The 18,123-nt window shown below is 45.4% G+C and overlaps 2 protein-coding genes across 2 annotated transcripts in view; both read right to left on the bottom strand.

Moving 5' to 3' along the window:
• LOC311127023 (uncharacterized protein) overlaps nt 1-201 on the bottom strand; it is a 25,194-nt gene extending 24,993 nt beyond the window's left edge. The window contains exon 1 of the mRNA XM_084158763.1: nt 153-201. Within this exon, the coding sequence (XP_084014889.1) occupies nt 153-172 (20 nt within the window). The 5' untranslated portion in view covers nt 173-201. The remainder of the gene's footprint in view (nt 1-152) is intronic.
• Nucleotides 202-947: 746 nt separating this feature from the next.
• LOC311127032 (tumor necrosis factor receptor superfamily member 1A-like) lies at nt 948-11,375 on the bottom strand. Its single transcript, XM_084158779.1, has 10 exons — nt 11,202-11,375; nt 10,583-10,697; nt 10,102-10,249; nt 6,915-7,043; nt 6,599-6,748; nt 6,283-6,370; nt 5,698-5,762; nt 5,310-5,491; nt 4,889-5,012; nt 948-2,725 (listed from the first exon to the last, which is right to left on the bottom strand). The coding sequence occupies exons 2-10, from the start codon at nt 10,646-10,648 to the stop codon at nt 2,409-2,411; spliced, it is 1,269 nt and encodes a 422-aa protein (XP_084014905.1). The 5' UTR covers nt 10,649-10,697; nt 11,202-11,375; the 3' UTR covers nt 948-2,408.
• Nucleotides 11,376-18,123: the final 6,748 nt, after the last annotated feature.

Raw genomic sequence — 18,123 nt, 5'->3', positions numbered from 1 at the left:
AAAACTAACACATTACAACACAGTAGAAGTATACTGATTATTATACAAAGAAGAAACGTTAGATTGTCAAGGCATTGATTGAGGGTAATAGTCAAAGATAGTGTCTTCACAAGTCTACTCAAATGGTAATAAATTAAAGTAAAATTAGCTACCTGGGTTTGGTTGGAACCATCTTGATTCAGACAGTCATCTTTTGTTTCTGTTGGCTTTCTCACTCTTTCTCTCTTTGATTCGGTCCCTCCTATCCTGCCTCCTGCCCACTCTAACTGGCCTGACAAGAACAACTGGATTCTTAAGATAACTAGTCTGTGCTAGGGCCTGGTTAATGTGTAGCAGTGGTGTTTGGTATGAGGGTGGCGCTGATTGAGTTCTGACTAGATGGTCTGTGTTGTTTCATGTCAATCCGTGATATCGATCATTCTGAGGTGGTAATAGCTCTACAGGAAGTGATCATGTCCTCTAAATCCCTGTCTGGGGAGTCTACCTAGAGCGACGTGAAGAGCACCGCCTATAAGGGTTATAAAACAGAGTTACAGAACGGTAGTTGACTGAACGAGGTGATTGAAAAAGAGGATAAATGTAAAATGCCAGACAGATCAACAGATATGTAGAGAGGACGTGTGAAGGGAAGTGGAAAAGGTTAGAGAGGATGCGGCCACAGGTGAACAAAGAGAGGGAGTGAGAGAGAGAGGACAGGGAAACGATAAAAAGACTGAAAGACAGAGGGATCGTGGGAAGCATAATTTAATAAGTTAATGCAACGTTGAGGAATGCAGAGAACCTACCAGAGGTTATACACACCATTACACCGTAATACACACACACAGACCACACAGCCAGACACGCAATTAATGAGCAAGAAAACAAAGCTATACATAATGTATGCTCCAGTCATACACTGAACAGAATAGTAGCTAACACTGCCATAATAACAACTGCATAGCCGGTCATTTTTACAAGGGAATTTTTTATTAAAAAATATATACAATTGATCAACTTTGCTCATACCTTAAATCAAACCAATCAATGCCCACATATACTGTATGTGATTTGAGAATAAAAATAGTTTTATCTTTAGTAAAATCACCAGTAACAATTAAATGTTAAAAAGTGCTGTAACATATTATACAATCCAATACATTGCATTTCACTGTTACTTCTGCACCTGACATTAAACACTAGAAACGTAAGTGCTATCTATCTATCTATCCATCTATACCTAGTTTCCATGTTTAATCTCCCAGAGAACAGTCAGCCCTGCAGAGTGAGACCTCTGACTAAATGATCCTGAATAATGGCAGCATGATGATGGGGCTTTAAGGAATGTCAATAACTCAGGGATAACACCTGCAGAAGACCTGTCTGTGCCCTAACAGTACTGACAGATAACTATTACTGTACGGATATAAGAATCAATCACTTGTGGTGATCAAAAACCATGGCACAGAGACAACCTGGATGGATGTGATTGAATAGTACAGTGAATATGGTACAGTCAGAAGAAATAGGACAGATTGATACATCCCTAACCTATTCTGTAAAACAAGAATGTGTATATCAAGACAGTAGTAAAAGACAGCAAAACTACAGTAGTTTGATCTTCACGCCGCCCAAGCAGCAACCTATCAAATATACAGCACCCTCCTATGCAGATTTTATTACCATATACAAACCACTACAAAATACTTCAAATATGACATATGCTAATATCTGCTAATATCTTCTTGATATGTTTGTGTTCGATTAATGCAAGATAGACACAGGGAAGCTAAAAGCTATATGGATTCCGTAATTGCTCCTGTAATACATACAGGAGCAATTACGGTTAAGTGCCTTGCTCAAGGGCACATCAACATTTTTTTCACCTTATTAGCTCAGGGATTCGAACCAGCAACCTTTCAGTTACTGGCTACCTGCCGCCACCTAATACTCAGTAATATAGTCCTGTAATACTATAGATGGGCGTTACATGTGTATTACCCTAATTACAACGTTTAACTCAATTGTTAGTGTGGTTCTCATACCTGTGTGTGAACATAACCAGTTTGCCTGTTTTACAAACAGCACTGTCTAAAACTGCTTTTTATAACATACAATTCCTCATTCATTGGTTTGAATGTGCAAAAAAAATATCTATAAGGTTAGGAAATATTGTGAAAGCATGGAAACATGGTCAGATCTGGACCAGGTGGAACAACTACAATATTGCTTAAACTGTACCAATCCTATTCTCTCAGGTCTACAAAAGTAAGGACAAGGGGATGCGTCTGACCTTCTCTCTCCCCATTAGCACCTCCCCCATCTCTCGCTCTCCTAGTTATCCTATACATATGATGAATAGACTTGGTCCCGCTCGGTTTCTCTTTTGATAAGACATAGAGAAGTGAAACCTGGGTCCCCTACTTGGTCTATACAGTCTGCATCTCTCTCTCTCTCCACTGATCCCCATACTTGGTCTCCAGCTCCTCTGCAGTCCCTCCCAGGTCCATGTCTCTCAGCTTATCCAGCAGGTCGTGCAGTAGAGGGCGTGCTAGCACCCCTCCCCCTCCCTGCGCCCTTCCCTTAGCCCAGACACTCAGCATCTGGTACTGGGCTTCCTTAGTGTCACGGAGGTGGTCATTCTCAGCCCGCTCTATCACTATGTCACTCACACCCAGCGAACGCACCAGCTCCTTCACACGACGCGGGGAGACTTGGTCCAACAGCGAGTAGATCAACTCAGAGACTGGAGGTAGAGAGGAACAGAGAGAGGTGATAGGAGGGGAGAGATATTAAAATAGAGTTCAATATACACTACATCAAATCAAAATGTATTGGCCACATGCACTGAATACAACAGGTGCAGACATTACAGTGAAATGCTTACTTACAGCCCTTAACCAACAGTGTATTTATTTTTAATAAAAAAGTAGAATAAAACAACAAAAAAGTGTTGAGAAAAAAAGAGCAGAAGTAAAATAAATAACAGTAGGGAGGCTATATATACAGGGGGGTACCGGTGCAGAGTCAATGTGCGGGGGCACCGGCTAGTTGAGGTAGTTGAAGTAATATGTACATGTGGGTAGAGTTAAAGTGACTATGCATAAATAATTAACAGAGTAGCAGCAGCGTAAAAAGATGGGGTGGGGGGGGCAGTGCAAATAGTCCGGGTAGCCATGATTAGCTGTTCAGGAGTCTTATGGTTTGGGGGAAGAAGCTGTTGAGAAGTCTTTTGGACCTAGACTTGGCACTCCGGTACCGCTTGCCGTGCGGTAGCAGAGAGAACAGTCTATGACTAGGGTGGCTGGAGTCTTTGACAATTTTGAGGGCCTTCCTCTGACACCGCCTGGTATAGAGGTCCTGGATGGCAGGAAGCTTGGCCCCAGTGATGTACTGGGCCATACGCACTACCCTCTGTAGTGCCTTGCGGTCGGAGGCACATGGCCAAAGGTGTGAGGACACCCCTTCAAATTAGTGGATTCGGCTATTTCAGCCACACCGGTTGCTGACAGGTGTATAAAAATCGGGCACACAGCCATGCAATCTCCATAGACAAACATTGGCAGTAGAATGGCCCGTACTGAAGAGCTCAGTGACCTTCAACGTGGCACCGTCATAGGATGCCACCTTTCCAACAACTCAGTTCGTCAAATTTCTGCCCTGCTAGAGCTGCCCAGGTCAACTGTAAGTGCTGTTATTGTGAAGTGGAAACGTCTAGGAGCAACAATGGCTCAGCCGCGAAGTGATAGGCCACACAAGCTCACAGAACGGGACCGCCGGGTGCTGAAGCGCGCACCGCGCAAAAACAGTCTGTCCTCGGCTGCAACACTCACTACTGAGTTCCAAACTGCCTCTGGAAGCAACATCAGCACAAGAACTGTTCGTCGGGAGCTCATGAAATGGGTTTCCATGGCCGAGCAGCCGCACACAAGCCTAAGATCACCATGCGCAATGCCAAGCGTTGGCTGGAGTGGTGTAAAGCTCTCCGCCATTGGACTCTGGAGCAGTGGAAACGCGTTCTCTGGAGTGAAGAATCACGCTTCACTATCTGGCAGTCCGACGGACGAATCTGGGTTTGTTGGATGCTAGGAGAACGCTACCTGCCCGAATGCATAGTGCCAACTGTAAGGTTTGGTGGAGGAATAATGGTCTGGGGCTGTTTTTCATGGTTCGGGCTAGGCCCCTTAGTTCCAGTGAAGGGAAATCTTAAAGCTACAGCATACAATGACATTCTAGACGATTCTGTGTTTCCAACTTTGTGGCAACAGTTTGGGGAAGGCCCTTTCCTGTTTCAGCATGACAATGCCCCCGTGCACAAAGCGAGGTCCATACAGAAATGGTTTGTCGAGATCAGTGTGGAAGAACTTGATTGGCCTGCACAGAGCCCTGACCTCAACCCCATCGAACACCTTTGGGAGGAATTGGAACGCCGACTGCAAGCCAGGCCTAATCCCCCAACATCAGTGCCCAACGTCACTAATGCTCGTGGCTGAATGGAAGCAAGTCCCCGCAGCAATGTTCCAACATCTAGTGGAAAGCCTTTCCAGAAGAGTGGAGGCTGTTATAGCAGCAAAGGGGGGACCAACTCTAGTGGAATGAGATGTTCGATGAGCATGTGTCCACATACTTTTGGCCATGTAGTGTATATAAAGAAAACGTTCACATTCCAACACATACACACACACATTCATACACCTTTGTTTTCGTGAATTTTCAGGACTTTTTGGGGAGCAAAAATTAATTTCCATTCAAAATCCTAACCCTTAACCAAACCTAAACCCAACCCTAACCTTTAAAAAAATCCTAACTTTTCAGAATGATTCTTGTTTTCCTACCTTGTCAGGACATTCTAGTCCTGATAAGATAGGGAAACATGTGCACCCACACGTTCACATGCACACGCACTTACTCTTGATCTCCTTGGGGACACAGTCTGGTAGCTTGTTGAGGGGCTCCTGTTCACACTCACACACTGGGCTACATGAAGGGATACTCTGGTTGAGAACATTCTCTGGGTCCTCTTGGATCAGCCTCTACAATCACAGAAAATGGAAAACATCAGAATTCTACTATATAGAACTGCATCCACTACATCATCCTAAACCAGGGGGCACAGCACAATCAATATAGGAAATCCTATTGGTTTGCTCCCTGTCACTATGGTGCAAACAGTCTATAAATGCTCTTGGGGGGTTCAAAACAGTGGTTGAAATTGTATCTATTTTTTCTCCATAAAACCCTTTAGAGGTTTTTATCAGATTTGGTTTGTCCAGTCAGGTGAAATGTGAGATGTCAGGGGTCAAAGGTGAGAGGTCAGAGATGTGTCTCACCCGAGTAGACTTCTCGGAGCCCTGAGAGGTGATCTCAGCAGAGGGGAAGGAGCTCGACCCCTTCAGTTTCCATCGGACCACTAGTACGCCCATGATAACCACCACCACCAGTAGCGCAACACAAACACAGCCGAATACAGCCAACAGGTAGGTAGACCAAACACCCCATCCAGTGTCTTGGGCTGGATAGGGGGGGGAAGACATGCAGAGTGAGAGGATGAATACATGCTGCAGCCCTTATGGCAAATGTGAAATGGCCACTACAGAAATAGTCTAGTTCCAATATATTTAAGCATAACAAAAAAAAGTTTCAAAGTATTTTGTGACCCACTAAATAATCAAACTATGTTTCTAGCCAGAACCCAGCCACAAAGTATAAGAAACTCACGTTTTGCATTGGGATTGGGATGTGTGCTTGAAGCACACTCCTGCTGGCAGTCAGCTGATATACAACTGGAGAGAAGATAAACACAGGAAATGGTATGTTATTGAAGAGGAAGTGGCCTGTTTGTGAAGAGGAAATGATTAGTGTTGAGTCATGTGAAGAACCAGTCAGGCCTTCCTGTTGCAGCATACCCCCCTCTGGAAAGACAGAACACTGAAAGAGACCGTTACCAGCGCTTTATCAGTGGTCACCTGCCTAAGGTCTTGATAAGCAGTAGATTAGGGTGAATCAGGTGTGCTGGGCTGGAACTAAAGCCTGGAGATGCGGACCTTCTCCAATCAATCTTACATAGCAACAGACTATGTCTCCAGGACCAGGGTTGGTGTGACCACAAAACAGCTGACATGTCAAAATACTGGCAAAATACTTCTGCCTTTTTAACTCACCAATGGAAAGAAGTTTGTTGCACAATGTTGCAGACAGTTTCTATGAAACTTCCCATTTACAAGCAGAATGTTCATAAAGCTGACAAACCCAAGAGTTTTAACAGAAAAAAGAGTGTCAGCTTGTTCACAAGCCAGTACTCACTCTTTGCATTGAAGACAGGTCCTGTTGTTTTTCTTGTCTCGGAAGTAGAAGTCCTTACATTCACACACTGTGTCGCTCTCTGGAGTACCTGTCAACAACAGTATGCACACTCAGTACAAGCACACACAAACTTTGTCATACACACACACACACACACACACACACACACACACAAATACTACTAGTACTATAAAACAAAAAAAGGGTTGTCATTATTATGTAATAACCATTTTACTGTGTAATCCATGAGTAAATACCAGGTTGGGAACAAAAATGTTGTGAAACATTATGAACCACACTAGCAAGACAAACTCACATTGCTGTGTTTTTCTCTCTCCAGGTCCACATTTCTTGCAGTGGAGGCACTCCCGTGTTTCTGTGTCTATTGTAATTTTGTAGAAGCCTTCTCTGCAGCGACACTCTCTGTTCTTACTCTTCTTGCATGGTGATACCTCTTCCTCATCGGCTACAGGCATATGGAACAGCACAGCCAAGAAGAACAGAACAGAGAGAGAAGACAGGAGACATTTGTTATCATATATCATACCATATTGAGACCATCTATAGTGATGACATTTTAAAAAATGTATTTTGTAAATAATTGCACATGTTTCTAAATAATTGTACTTTACCAAAACAGCGTGTACAACTGCGGCAGTTGATGGCGTAGTTACTCATGTCTAGATACGTCTTGCCCTCTTCACAGGGGACACATTGGCTATTCTCGCCCTCTTTAGTGCAGTGCTCCTTCAGCTTAAACCCTGGAGAACACAAGGCATACATACTCTAAGGGGGGCCAACACAAACCAGCATATTTATTTACTGTAAAACCTGGTAATACATTAGAGCTAAAACTAGGCTAGAGAGACAAATATAGTATACAGTATGTAGGGCCTATCGTGTGACAGACGACTGAACGGTCGACAGATATACACAATAAGAGTAGAATCTTGAAATAAGATTTTTGTTTAAAGCTGGAATCCTTCATTGGTGAAACTGCCAAGTCACTACAAACATAGTTTTTTCCTCTCTGACATCATTGCACAGGCACACAAATCTCCCCTCGCTGCACCGAGTGAGCCAATTGAAGCGCACGTAGCCTACTCTTTTGCCTTGTGCAAAATTTGGTGATCCAGAAACAAGACCACTTGTACGGCTGTTTTATGAAAATCTGGGAATATTTGGCCAAAGAAACATTTCTGATTCCTCTCAGGGGAAAAACAGTTAAGAAGGGAGACTTTTAAAACGGGATTGAGTGAAGCAGCATCAAATACAGTGCCTTCGGAAAGTATTCAGACCCCTTGACTTTTTCCACATTTTGTTACGTTACAGCCTTATTCTAAAATTGATTAAATATAATACATTCCTCATCAATCTACACACAATATCCCATAATGATGAAGCGAAAACAGTTTTAGACATTTTTGCAAATGTATTACAAATACAAAACAGAAATACCTTACTTACATAAGTATTCAGACCCTTTGCTATGAGACTCGAAATTGAGCTCAGGTGCATCCCGTTTCCATTGATCATCCTTGAGATGTTTCTACAACTTGATTGGAGTCCACCTGTAGTAAATTCAATTGATTGGACATAATTTGGAAAGGCGCACACCTGTCTATACAAGGTCCCACAGTTGACAGTGCATGTCAGAGCAAATACCAAGCCCTGAGGTCGAAGAAATTGTCCATAGAGCTCCAAGACAGGATTGTGTCGAGGCACAGATCTGGGGAAGGGTACCAAAAAATGTCTGCAGCATTGAAGGTCCCCAAGAACACAGTGGCCATCATCATTCTTAAATGGAAGAAGCTTGGAACCACATAGACTCTTCCTAGAGCTGGCCACCCGGCCAAACTGAGCAATCGGGGGAGAAGGGGCTTGGTCAGGGAGGTGACCAAGAACCCGATTGTCACTCTGACAGAGATCTAGAGTTCCTCTGTGGAGATGGGAGAACCTTCCAGAAGGACAACCATCTCTGCAGCACTCCAACAATCAGGCCTTTATGGCAGAGTGGCCAGATGGAAGCCGCTCCTCAGTAAAAGGCACATGACAGCCCGCTTGGAGTTTGCCAAAAGGCACCTAAAGACTGATGAAACCAAGATTGAACTCTTCAGCCTGAATGCCAAGCGTCACATCCGGAGGAAACCTGGCACCATCCCTACGGTGAAGCATTGTGGTGGCAGCATCATGCTGTGGGGATGTTTTTCAGTGGCAGGGACTGGGAGACTAGTCAGTATTGAGGGAAAGATGAACGGAGCAAAGTACAGAGCGATTCTTTATGAAAATCTGCTCCAGAGCACTCAGGACCTCAGACTACGGCGAAGGTTCACCTTCCAACAGGACAACAACCCTAAGCACACAGCCAAGACAACACAGGAGTGGCTTCGGGACAAGTCTCTGAATGTCCTTGAGTGGCCCAGCCAGAGCCCGGACTTGAACCCGATCGAACATCTCTGGAGAGACCTGAAAATAGCTGTTCAGCAACGCTCCCCATCCAACCTGACAGAGCTTGAAAGGATCTGCAGTGAAGAATGGGAGATACTCCCAAAATTCAGGTGTGCCAAGCTTGTAGCATCATACCCAAGAAGACTCGAGGCTGTAATCGCTGCCAAAGGTGTTTCAACAAAGTACTAAGTACTTAAGTAAATGTGATATTCCAGTCTTTTTTTCCCCAACAATTTCAAAAAACTGTTTTTGCTTTGCTATTATGGTGTATTGTGTGTAGATTGATGAGGAAATAAACAATTTAATCAATTTTAGAATAAGGCTGTAACCTAACAAAATGTGGAAAAAGTCTGAATACTTTCCGAAGGCACTATGTTGAATGAGCAACTAATGAGCATGGAGAGTTTGACAAAACTGCCTTATATTTTTCAGTCTAATACGGCTATTTACTAACTTTTGTAGCTCTTCGTTAGACACACGCTTTTTTAAAAGTACCGGTAGGTAACTGTCCTCTCCAAGTTTAGCTGGAATTTAGCCCGGAAAATATTTGACAAATGTGATTGGTTGAATATATGACATTGGCCTACGTCTCTTCTTGCGCTGCTCCGAATATCAGATCTCACCAACATTGAAGAAGTGTTAAAAGCATCAATCAGCAGCGGGAAAAAGTTGAGGGATAGGGCTGGAGAAATTTAACCACTCTCAAATTCATAGACAGAGCTATGCAAAGACTGACCATCCATGATATCAAAATTATAGTTTTAACCATGTTTTGAGGCTATACATTTACTTTGTTTACAAACATTGGAGTAAAACAAGTTTATATTTGAGGTTCTGATGGGGTATGACAGTTCAACTAAGCTCATGGGGCATTTCGAAGTTATATTCTTCAAAAATCAATGGGTACATTAATTAAGTCCAAAAATGGATGTAGCTACCGCAGATTTCCCCTTTAACATCACCAGCACCACATCCTTATGATATAATATATTGCCATAAGGGCAATGTGACTGCAAAAGAGACAGGTTGGAATGTCAATTCTCATCAAATTAATAGTTAGTCAATGAAATATGTGACAAATCGACCTTTTTTTCTAAATTAGTAGTGTTTTAATTTGTTGATAAAATGAGGGACATGATTGTTTGGTTGCTGGACGTGGGACAAAGGGCAAAAATGAGGGATTGTCCCGCACAATCCGGGACATGTAGTTACCCTTGTGCTGGGGCGAACAGCGGCACTATTTCCCTTAATGCGGATTTGATCTTTAACTCAATGCATGGAAAAGTACAAGTTCCACCAACGTTACCCTCAGCAATGGAAAGGCCCAGTTGTATAAGTGCAGTGCAATATAGTACAGTACAGAAGGCCTACCTTCATGGCACTTTCCACAGCATGTCCCGTTAATGCGGTAATGACTCCCCTCATGGCATAGCAACTCCTGGTTTCCATGGTTACTCTCAACCTGGGTCCTATCAGGAGGCGGTGGTGGTGCCGAGAGGGAGGGGTCTACTGACCAGCACTGCAACATTATATTACATTACATTGTTGTTATAGAACAGAACCAATCAAATACCAGACATATGTAATTAAAGAAAATATTGTATAACTGATTGATAGGCTACTGTATAGGCCTATTCCTGAAATGAGATTGACTAATTGATTTACTGATGGAATAATTTATTAACACTGAATTGATTGGTGTGAATAATTGACAAATTTGATATTTGATGGATTGGTGGGGTTTGATTGATTTGACTGCTGTATTGCTGAGAGATAAGTAAGACTAGATGGGGCATTATGTATTTGGTATAGGAGTCGGCATTACGCATCTGTTCATGTTAAAGTTTCTCACCAATACGAGCAGAGTGCAAACGTTCAGAATGCATTTTTCCTTCCATTTCCCTCTCAAGATGTCCATTCTTTCACACCACTCTTCTCACTAACGCCATCTTTAAAAATAACAACACCTGCAGAAAGAAGAGGTGGGCTAACAGGTGTGACAAAACTCTCTTCATAATGCTTTCACTCATTAGGCCTACTTGATCATTTAATTTAACTTTTTTCTAGTGCAAAGAAAATGTTGTCAATATCAAATCAGTAGTTCGCTGTGCAAAAATAACTTTTTTACTGCCATGTCTAGGCTATATAGATATGAACTTTGTATGATTTAAAATGCATAGCCTAGTTATAACGTAAGTCCCGGAAAATAATTTCTCTAGCCTATCGGGCATAGGCTATACATTTGTCGAGGTAAATTATTTTCCAGACCTTAAGTTATAGCTAGGCTATGCATTGTAAATCATAAAACGTTCATATCTAGTTCAATAATAAACTCTGCTAAAGCTACAATAAAAACCGAGAAAACGTATTTAGTTTCGATTTCACTGTAGCCTACGCCCACTGTTTTAGCCGCAATGTCCGATATCAATCTCTTTTCCGAAAACGACAGGCGGAGAGTTACCGCCACTTACCTTGATCAAAACCGCTCCTACATGACAAATGACGATGCAGTAGGGTCTCCTACATTAAAATAAAATCTGTAGTAAGAGTTCAAGAAATACTTTCAAGTCTCAAAAAAGACGCCGATGTATTAAGTCGCGAGTTCTAGAGAAAGGGCGGACTCAAACGGGAAACTGGACACGTCATGCTCCGTAAGTCATTGCCCCGCTGCACCCAGGCTTCAAGGAAGTCTGAATTGCAGGGCATGATACAGGTTACACAATAGGTATGATGATAAAGGATTATTTTACTCGATTGAGCTATAGCAGGCTGTGCGCCTAGGGGTCACGAGACATTTCCCAAGTGTATACAAAAACAACAATTGAAGCACCTGCAGGGTGCTAGGGGGGTTGTTTCTGAATCGTGATGTAGCATAATGCTAAGAACAAATTCCCCCTCTGCCTATTGGAGCAACAGGTGAGAGGGGGGTATGTTAAGCGATTTTTTACATTCAGCATTACTACGTCAAGGGAAATATAGTATTCTTTCTAACAAATATATCTATGTACAGTACCAGTGAAAAGTTTGGACACACCTACTCATTCAAGGGTTTTTCTTAATTTTTACTATTTTCTACATTGTAGAATAATAGTGAAGATATCAAAACTATGAAATAACACATGGAATCATGTAATAACCAAAAAAGTGTTAAACAAATCAAAATATATTTTAGATTCTTAAAAGTAGCCACCCTTTACCTTGATGACAGCTTTGCACACTCTTGGCATTCTCTCAACCAGCTTCACCTGGAATGCTTTTCCAACAGTCTTGAAAGAGTTCCCACATATGCTGAGCACTTGTTGGCTGCTTTTCCTTCACTCTGCGGTCCAACTCATCCCAAACCATCTCAATTGGGTTGAGGTCGGGTGATTGTGGAGGCCAGGTCATCTGCTGCAGCACTCCATCACTCTCCTTCTTGGTCAAATAGCCCTTACACAGCCTGGAGGTGTGTTGGGTCATTGTCCTGTTGAAAAACAAAAGATAGTCCCACTAAGCGCAAACCAGATGGGATGGCGTATTGCTGCAGAATGCTGTGGTAGCCATGCTGGTTAAGTGTGCATTGAATTCTAAATAAATCACAGACAGTGTCACCAGCAAAGCACCATCACACCTCCTCCTCCATGCTTCACGGTGGGAACCACACATGCAGAGATAATCCGTTCACCTACTCTGCGTCTCACAAAGACATGGCGGTTGGAACCAAAAATCTCAAATTTGGACTCATCAGACCAAAGGACAGATTTCCACCAGTCTAATGTCCATTGTTCGTGTTTCTTGGCCCAAGCAAGTCTCTTCTTCTTATTGGTGTCCTTTAGTAGTGGTTGCTTTGCGGCAATTCAACAATGAAGGCCTGATTCACGCAGTCTCCTCCTAACAGTTGATGTTGAGATGTGACTGTTACTTGAACTTTGTGAAGCATTTATTTGGGCTGCAATCTGATGTGCAGTTAACTCTAATGAACATATCCTCTGTAGCAGAGGTAACTCTGGGTCTTCCTTTTCTGTGGCGGTCCTCATGAGAGCCAGTTTCATCATAGCACTTGATGGTTTTTGCGACTGCACTTGAAGAAACTTTCAAAGTTCTTGAAATTCTCCGGATTGACTGACCTTCATGTCTTAAAGTAATGATGAACTGTCATTTCTCTTTGCTTATTTGAGCTGTTCTTGCCATAATATGGACTTGGTCTTTTACCAAATAGGGCTATCTTCTGTATACCACCCCTACCTTGTCACAACACAACTGATTGGCTCAAATGCATTAAAAAGGAAAGAAATTCCACAAATTAACTTTTAACAAGGCACACCTGTTAATTTAAATGCATTCCAGGTGACTACCCCATGAAGCTGGTTGAGAGAATGCCAAGAGTGTGCAAAGCTGTCATCAAGGCAAAGGGTGGCTATTTTGAAGAATCTCAAATATAAAATATATTTTGATTTGTTTAACACTTTATCTGGTTACTACATGATTCCATATGTGCTATTTCATAGTTATTCTACAATGTAGAAAATAGTAAAAACATAAAGAAAAACCCTGGAATGAGTAGAAGTGTCCAAACTTTTGACTGGTACTGTATATTTCAGGAAGTTGTGTATCCCTGGAAATAATCAGAATTCATGTAAACATAACCCTTTTTCAAACATAGCTTGTCTCTTGGCACAATTTACCCGGGTTGAGCATAGGGACAGGGTAGACTAAGCATAGGGAAACATTTCTAACTGTACTTTTTAAAACATTTATATTTAACATAGGCTCAGGCCCTGGTATAACCTCATATCCCAGTAATAAGACCTTTTATTACACCCGGGAAGAAAACACCAATTGTGGCCAAGAGTGGCGCGAACTCAACCTAGAAAGGCATTGTTCATCTTTTAAACTTGACTAATCACTCAAATGCGAGGTGTCTTCAAAATACTATTCATATTATGCATAAAACGTACAAAATGTAATCATCATTTGTATGGGGTGTATTGATTAGCCATTGGCTCAACTTGCCCCTCGCCAAATCAGAATCACCTTTATTCGCCAAGTACATTTACACATACTCAGAATTTTACTTGGTGATATGGTGCTGCTAGTGATAGACAACATTTAGAAACAGAATACAGACCGCAGAGTTTAAACAAAGTTTACATACTGTCACGGATTCAGCCGAGGCTGCTCCTCCTCCTTGCTCGGGCAGGCCTCGGCGTTCGTCGTCCCCGGAGTACTAGCTGCTACCGATCTATGTTTCGGTGTTTGTCTTGTTTGGTCTTTATTGTTTACACCTGTTTCCCATTATGTTATATTGTATTCCCTTTATAGCCCTCTGTCTCTCATTGTGTTTTGTGCGTGATTGTTTTTCGTTAGGTCGGCAGTTGCTATTGTGTGCGGGTTATTGTACCTCCCTGTTAGGAGGTTTGTGTTGTACTTTGATTACTGTGTCAGTAAAGTACGTTGCCAGTAGCTCGGTGTCCTGCTCTTGACTTCACTTACCGCATACACGTCGCTCTGACAGAATCACGCACCCAAGATATGGAGTCAGCAGGAGCGGCGGTGCCAGCTGGATCAATGGAGGAACGCGTAGAACAACAAGCGGCCATGATCCAGGCTCTCGGCACCGCCATGGAACGGGTGGTGAGCACAATGGAGCGATGGGAAAGAGGAGGTCTGCCTACACCTCCTCCGACGATACCACCACCATCGGCGATGCCCATCGCTTCACCTCCGGGGTCCAGTGGGATTCGGCTCTCGCTCCCGAGGGCTTATGATGGCACAGCTGCCGGGTGTCAGGGTTTCCTGCTCCAGGTCGAACTCTACCTGGCAACCATCCACCCGGTGCCCTCGGGATACGAGAGCGTGTCCGCCCTCATCTCCTGTCTGTCCGGCAAGGCGCTGGAGTGGGCCAACGCCGAGTGGGGGGGAATAGACGCCGCTACTGTCAACTGTGCAGAGTTCACCCGCCGCTTCAGGGCAGTATTCGATCATCCACCGGAGGGTAAAGCGGCGGGTGAGCGTCTATTCCACCTCAGACAGGGGAGGAGGAGCGCGCAGGAGTTCGCCCTGGACTTCCGGACGCTGGCTGCCAACGCGGGATGGAATGAGAGGGCCCTCAGCGACCACTACAGATGTAGCCTGAGGGAGGACGTGCGTCGGGAATTGGCCTGCAGGGACACCAACCTTCGACCAACTGGTGGACATGTCGATTCGCCTGGATACCCTGTTGGCTACCCGCGGACGTCCGGATTCGTCCATTCCATCCCCCAGCACTTCCGAGCCGACCCCTATGGAGCTCGGAGGTGCTGGCACTAGGGAAACCAGGAGAGAGACCAGGAGAGAGGCCGTCCCCTGCACCAACTGTGGCCGCAGAGGACACACTGCTGGTCGGTGCTGGGGAGGGTCTCCTAGGAATCGAGGCAGTAGGCAGCGCACTGATGAGTCATTCCAGGTGAGTAGGCACCCAACTCACCCAGAGCTCCCTGTTGCGCATATGTGTATTAAAGTTGTGTTTCCCAAGGTTTCTCCTCATTCCCAGCATAAAGCGCTAGTAGATTCAGGTGCAGCTGGGAATTTTATCGATCGCCAGTTCACCTATAAGTTAGGGATTCCTATTGTTCCAGTTGATGTGCCCTTCCCTATCCATGCCCTAGATAGCCGCCCTTTGGGGTCAGGGTTGATTAGAGAGGTCACAGCACCTTTCAGGATGAAAACGCAGGAGGGCCATGAGGTGATAATTTGTTTGTATTTGATTGATTCTCCTGCGTTTCCCGTTGTGTTGGGGCTTCCCTGGTTAACATCTCATGACCCTAACATTTTATGGCAACAGAGGGCTCTCAAGGGATGGTCTGATCAGTGTTTCGGGAGGTGTGTAGGTGTTTCCGTAGGGGCAACGACGGTGGAAAGTCCGAACCAAGTTCCCACCATGCACATTCCACCTGAATATGCCAATTTGGCACTCGCCTTCTGGCGACTCAATTTCCACCCCATCGACAGGGGGATTGTGCGATAAACCTCCAAGTAGGCGCTGCGCTTCCTCGGAGTCATGTGTATCCTCTGTCTCAGGAGGACACGGCGGCTATGGAGACATATGTCACCGAATCTCTGAGACAGGGTTACATACGGCCGTCCACTTCCCCTGCGTCATCGAGTTTCTTTTTTGTGAAGAAGAAGGATGGGGGTTTACGCCCGTGTATTGACTACCGTGGTCTCAATCAGATCACAATCAAATACAGCTATCCTCTCCCTCTGATTGCTAGTATGACGGAGTCATTACACGGGGAGCAATTCTTCACAAAATTGGATCTCAGGAGCGCGTACAACCTGGTGCACATTAGGGAGGGAGATGAGTGGAAGACAGCATTCAGTACCACCTCGGGTCACTATGAGTACCTCGTCATGCCATACGGTTTAATGAATGCTCCTTCAGTCTTCCAATCGTTTGTGGATGAGATTTTCCGGGACTTGCATGGACAGGGTGTAGTGGTGTATATTGATGACATTCTAATATACTCCGCTACACGAGCCGAGCATGTGTCCCTGGTTCGTCGGGTGCTTGGTAGACTGTTGGAGCATGACCTGTATGTGAAGGCGGAGAAATATCTGTTCTTCCAGGAGTCCATCTCCTTCCTGGGACACCGGTTGTCCGCGTCAGGGGTGGAGATGGAGATTGACCGTGTTTCAGCCGTGCGCAATTGGCAGACTCCCACCACGGTGAAGGAGGTGCAGCGGTTCTTGGGTTTTTCCAATTACTACCGGAGGTTTATCCGGGGCTTTGGGCAGGTAGCAGCTCCCATTACCTCCCTGCTAAAGGGGGGTCCGGTGCGTCTGCAGTGGTCGGCTGAGGCGGACAGGGCTTTTAGGCATCTGAAGGACCTGTTTATCTCGGCTCCGGTGCTGGCACATCTGGATCCCTCTTTGGCGTTCCAAGTTGAAGTGGATGCGTCCGAGGCTGGGATCGGTGCTGTACTGTCTCAGCGCTCGGGTATGCCACCTAAACTCCGCCCCTGTGCTTTCTTTTCTAAGAAGCTCAGTCCGGCGGAGCGCAATTATGACGTGGGGGACAGGGAGCTGTTAGCTGTGGTTCAAGCCCTGAAGGTGTGGAGGCATTGGCTTGAGGGGGCTAAACACCCTTTTCTCATTTTGACTGACCATCGTAACCTGGAGTACATCCGGGCGGCGAGGAGGCTGAACCCTCGCCAGGCAAGGTGGGCTATGTTTTTCACCCGATTTGTATTTACGCTCACCTATAGACCAGGGTCACAGAATGCTAAGGCAGATGCCCTGTCCCGACTATATGACACAGAGGAGAGGTCCATTGAGCCCACTCCCATACTTCCGGAGTCTTGTCTGGTGGCACCGGTGGTATGGAAGGTTGATGCGGACATCGAGCGGGCGTTACGTACCGATCCTACTCCCCCACAGTGTCCAGAGGGTCGGAAGTACGTGCCGCTCGAGGTTCGTGATCGATTGATATATTGGGCTCACATGTCACCCTCCTCTGGTCATCCGGGTCAGACCGTGCACTGCCTTAGTGGGAAGTACTGGTGGCCCACTTTAGCTAAGGACGTGAGGGTTTATGTTTCCTCCTGCTCGGTGTGCGCCCAGTGTAAGGTGCCTAGACACCTGCCCAGAGGGAAGTTACAACCCCTACCCATTCCACAACGGCCGTGGTCTCACCTATCGGTGGATTTTGTCACGGACCTTCCCCCCTCCCAGGGGAACACGACGATCTTGGTCGTTGTGGATCGGTTTTCGAAGGCCTGCCGTCTCATTCCTATGCCAGGTCTCCCTACAGCCCTACAAACTGCTGACGCTCTGTTTACACACGTCTTCTGGCACTACGGGGTACCTGGGGATATAGTGTCTGATCGGGGTCCCCAGTTCACCTCTAGAGTCTGGAGGGCGTTTATGGAACGTCTGGGGGTCTCAATTAGCCTTACCTCAGGTTTTCACAGCGAGAGTTATGGGCAGGTGGAGAGAGTGAACCAGGATGTGGGTAGGTTTCTGAGGTCCTATTGCCAGGACCGGCAGGGGGAGTGGTCGGGATATATCCCCTGGGCAGAGATAGCCCAAAACTCACTCCGCCACTCCTCAACTAACCTTACGCCTTTTCAGTGTGTGCTAGGTTATCAGCCGGTCCTGGCACCTTGGCATCAGAGCCAGATCGAAGCCCCTGCGGTGGACGAGTGGTTTCGGCGCTCGGAAGAAACCTGGAACGCTGCGCATATCCATCTGCAGCGGGCTATCAGGCGGCAAAAGGCGAGCGCCGATCGCCACCGCAGTGAGGCTCTGGTGTATGCACCGGGAGATCGGGTCTGGCTCTCGACCCGAAACCTGCCCCTTCGCCTGCCCTGCCGGAAGCTGGGTCGGCGGTTTGTGGGGCCATTTAAAGTCCTGAGGAGATTGAACGAGGTATGT

The sequence above is a fragment of the Coregonus lavaretus genome (assembly GCF_964263955.1).
Source record: "Coregonus lavaretus genome assembly, chromosome: 3".
Taxonomy (NCBI): Eukaryota; Metazoa; Chordata; class Actinopteri; order Salmoniformes; family Salmonidae; genus Coregonus; species Coregonus lavaretus.
This window is presented reverse-complemented; position numbering and strand designations above follow the sequence as displayed.

Bases quoted from the DNA above. Each gene is read 5' to 3' on its own strand.
- LOC311127032 (XM_084158779.1), bottom strand. From the start codon at position 10,648: ATGGACATCTTGAGAGGGAAATGGAAGGAAAAATGCATTCTGAACGTT. The intron at 6,749-6,914 runs GTAAAGTACAAT...ATATGCCTGTAG, and splicing joins CAGTTGTACACGCTGTTTTG to CCGATGAGGAAGAGGTATCA. The intron at 2,726-4,888 runs GTAAGTGCGTGT...CTCTACCTCCAG, and splicing joins TGTCCCCAAGGAGATCAAGA to TCTCTGAGTTGATCTACTCG.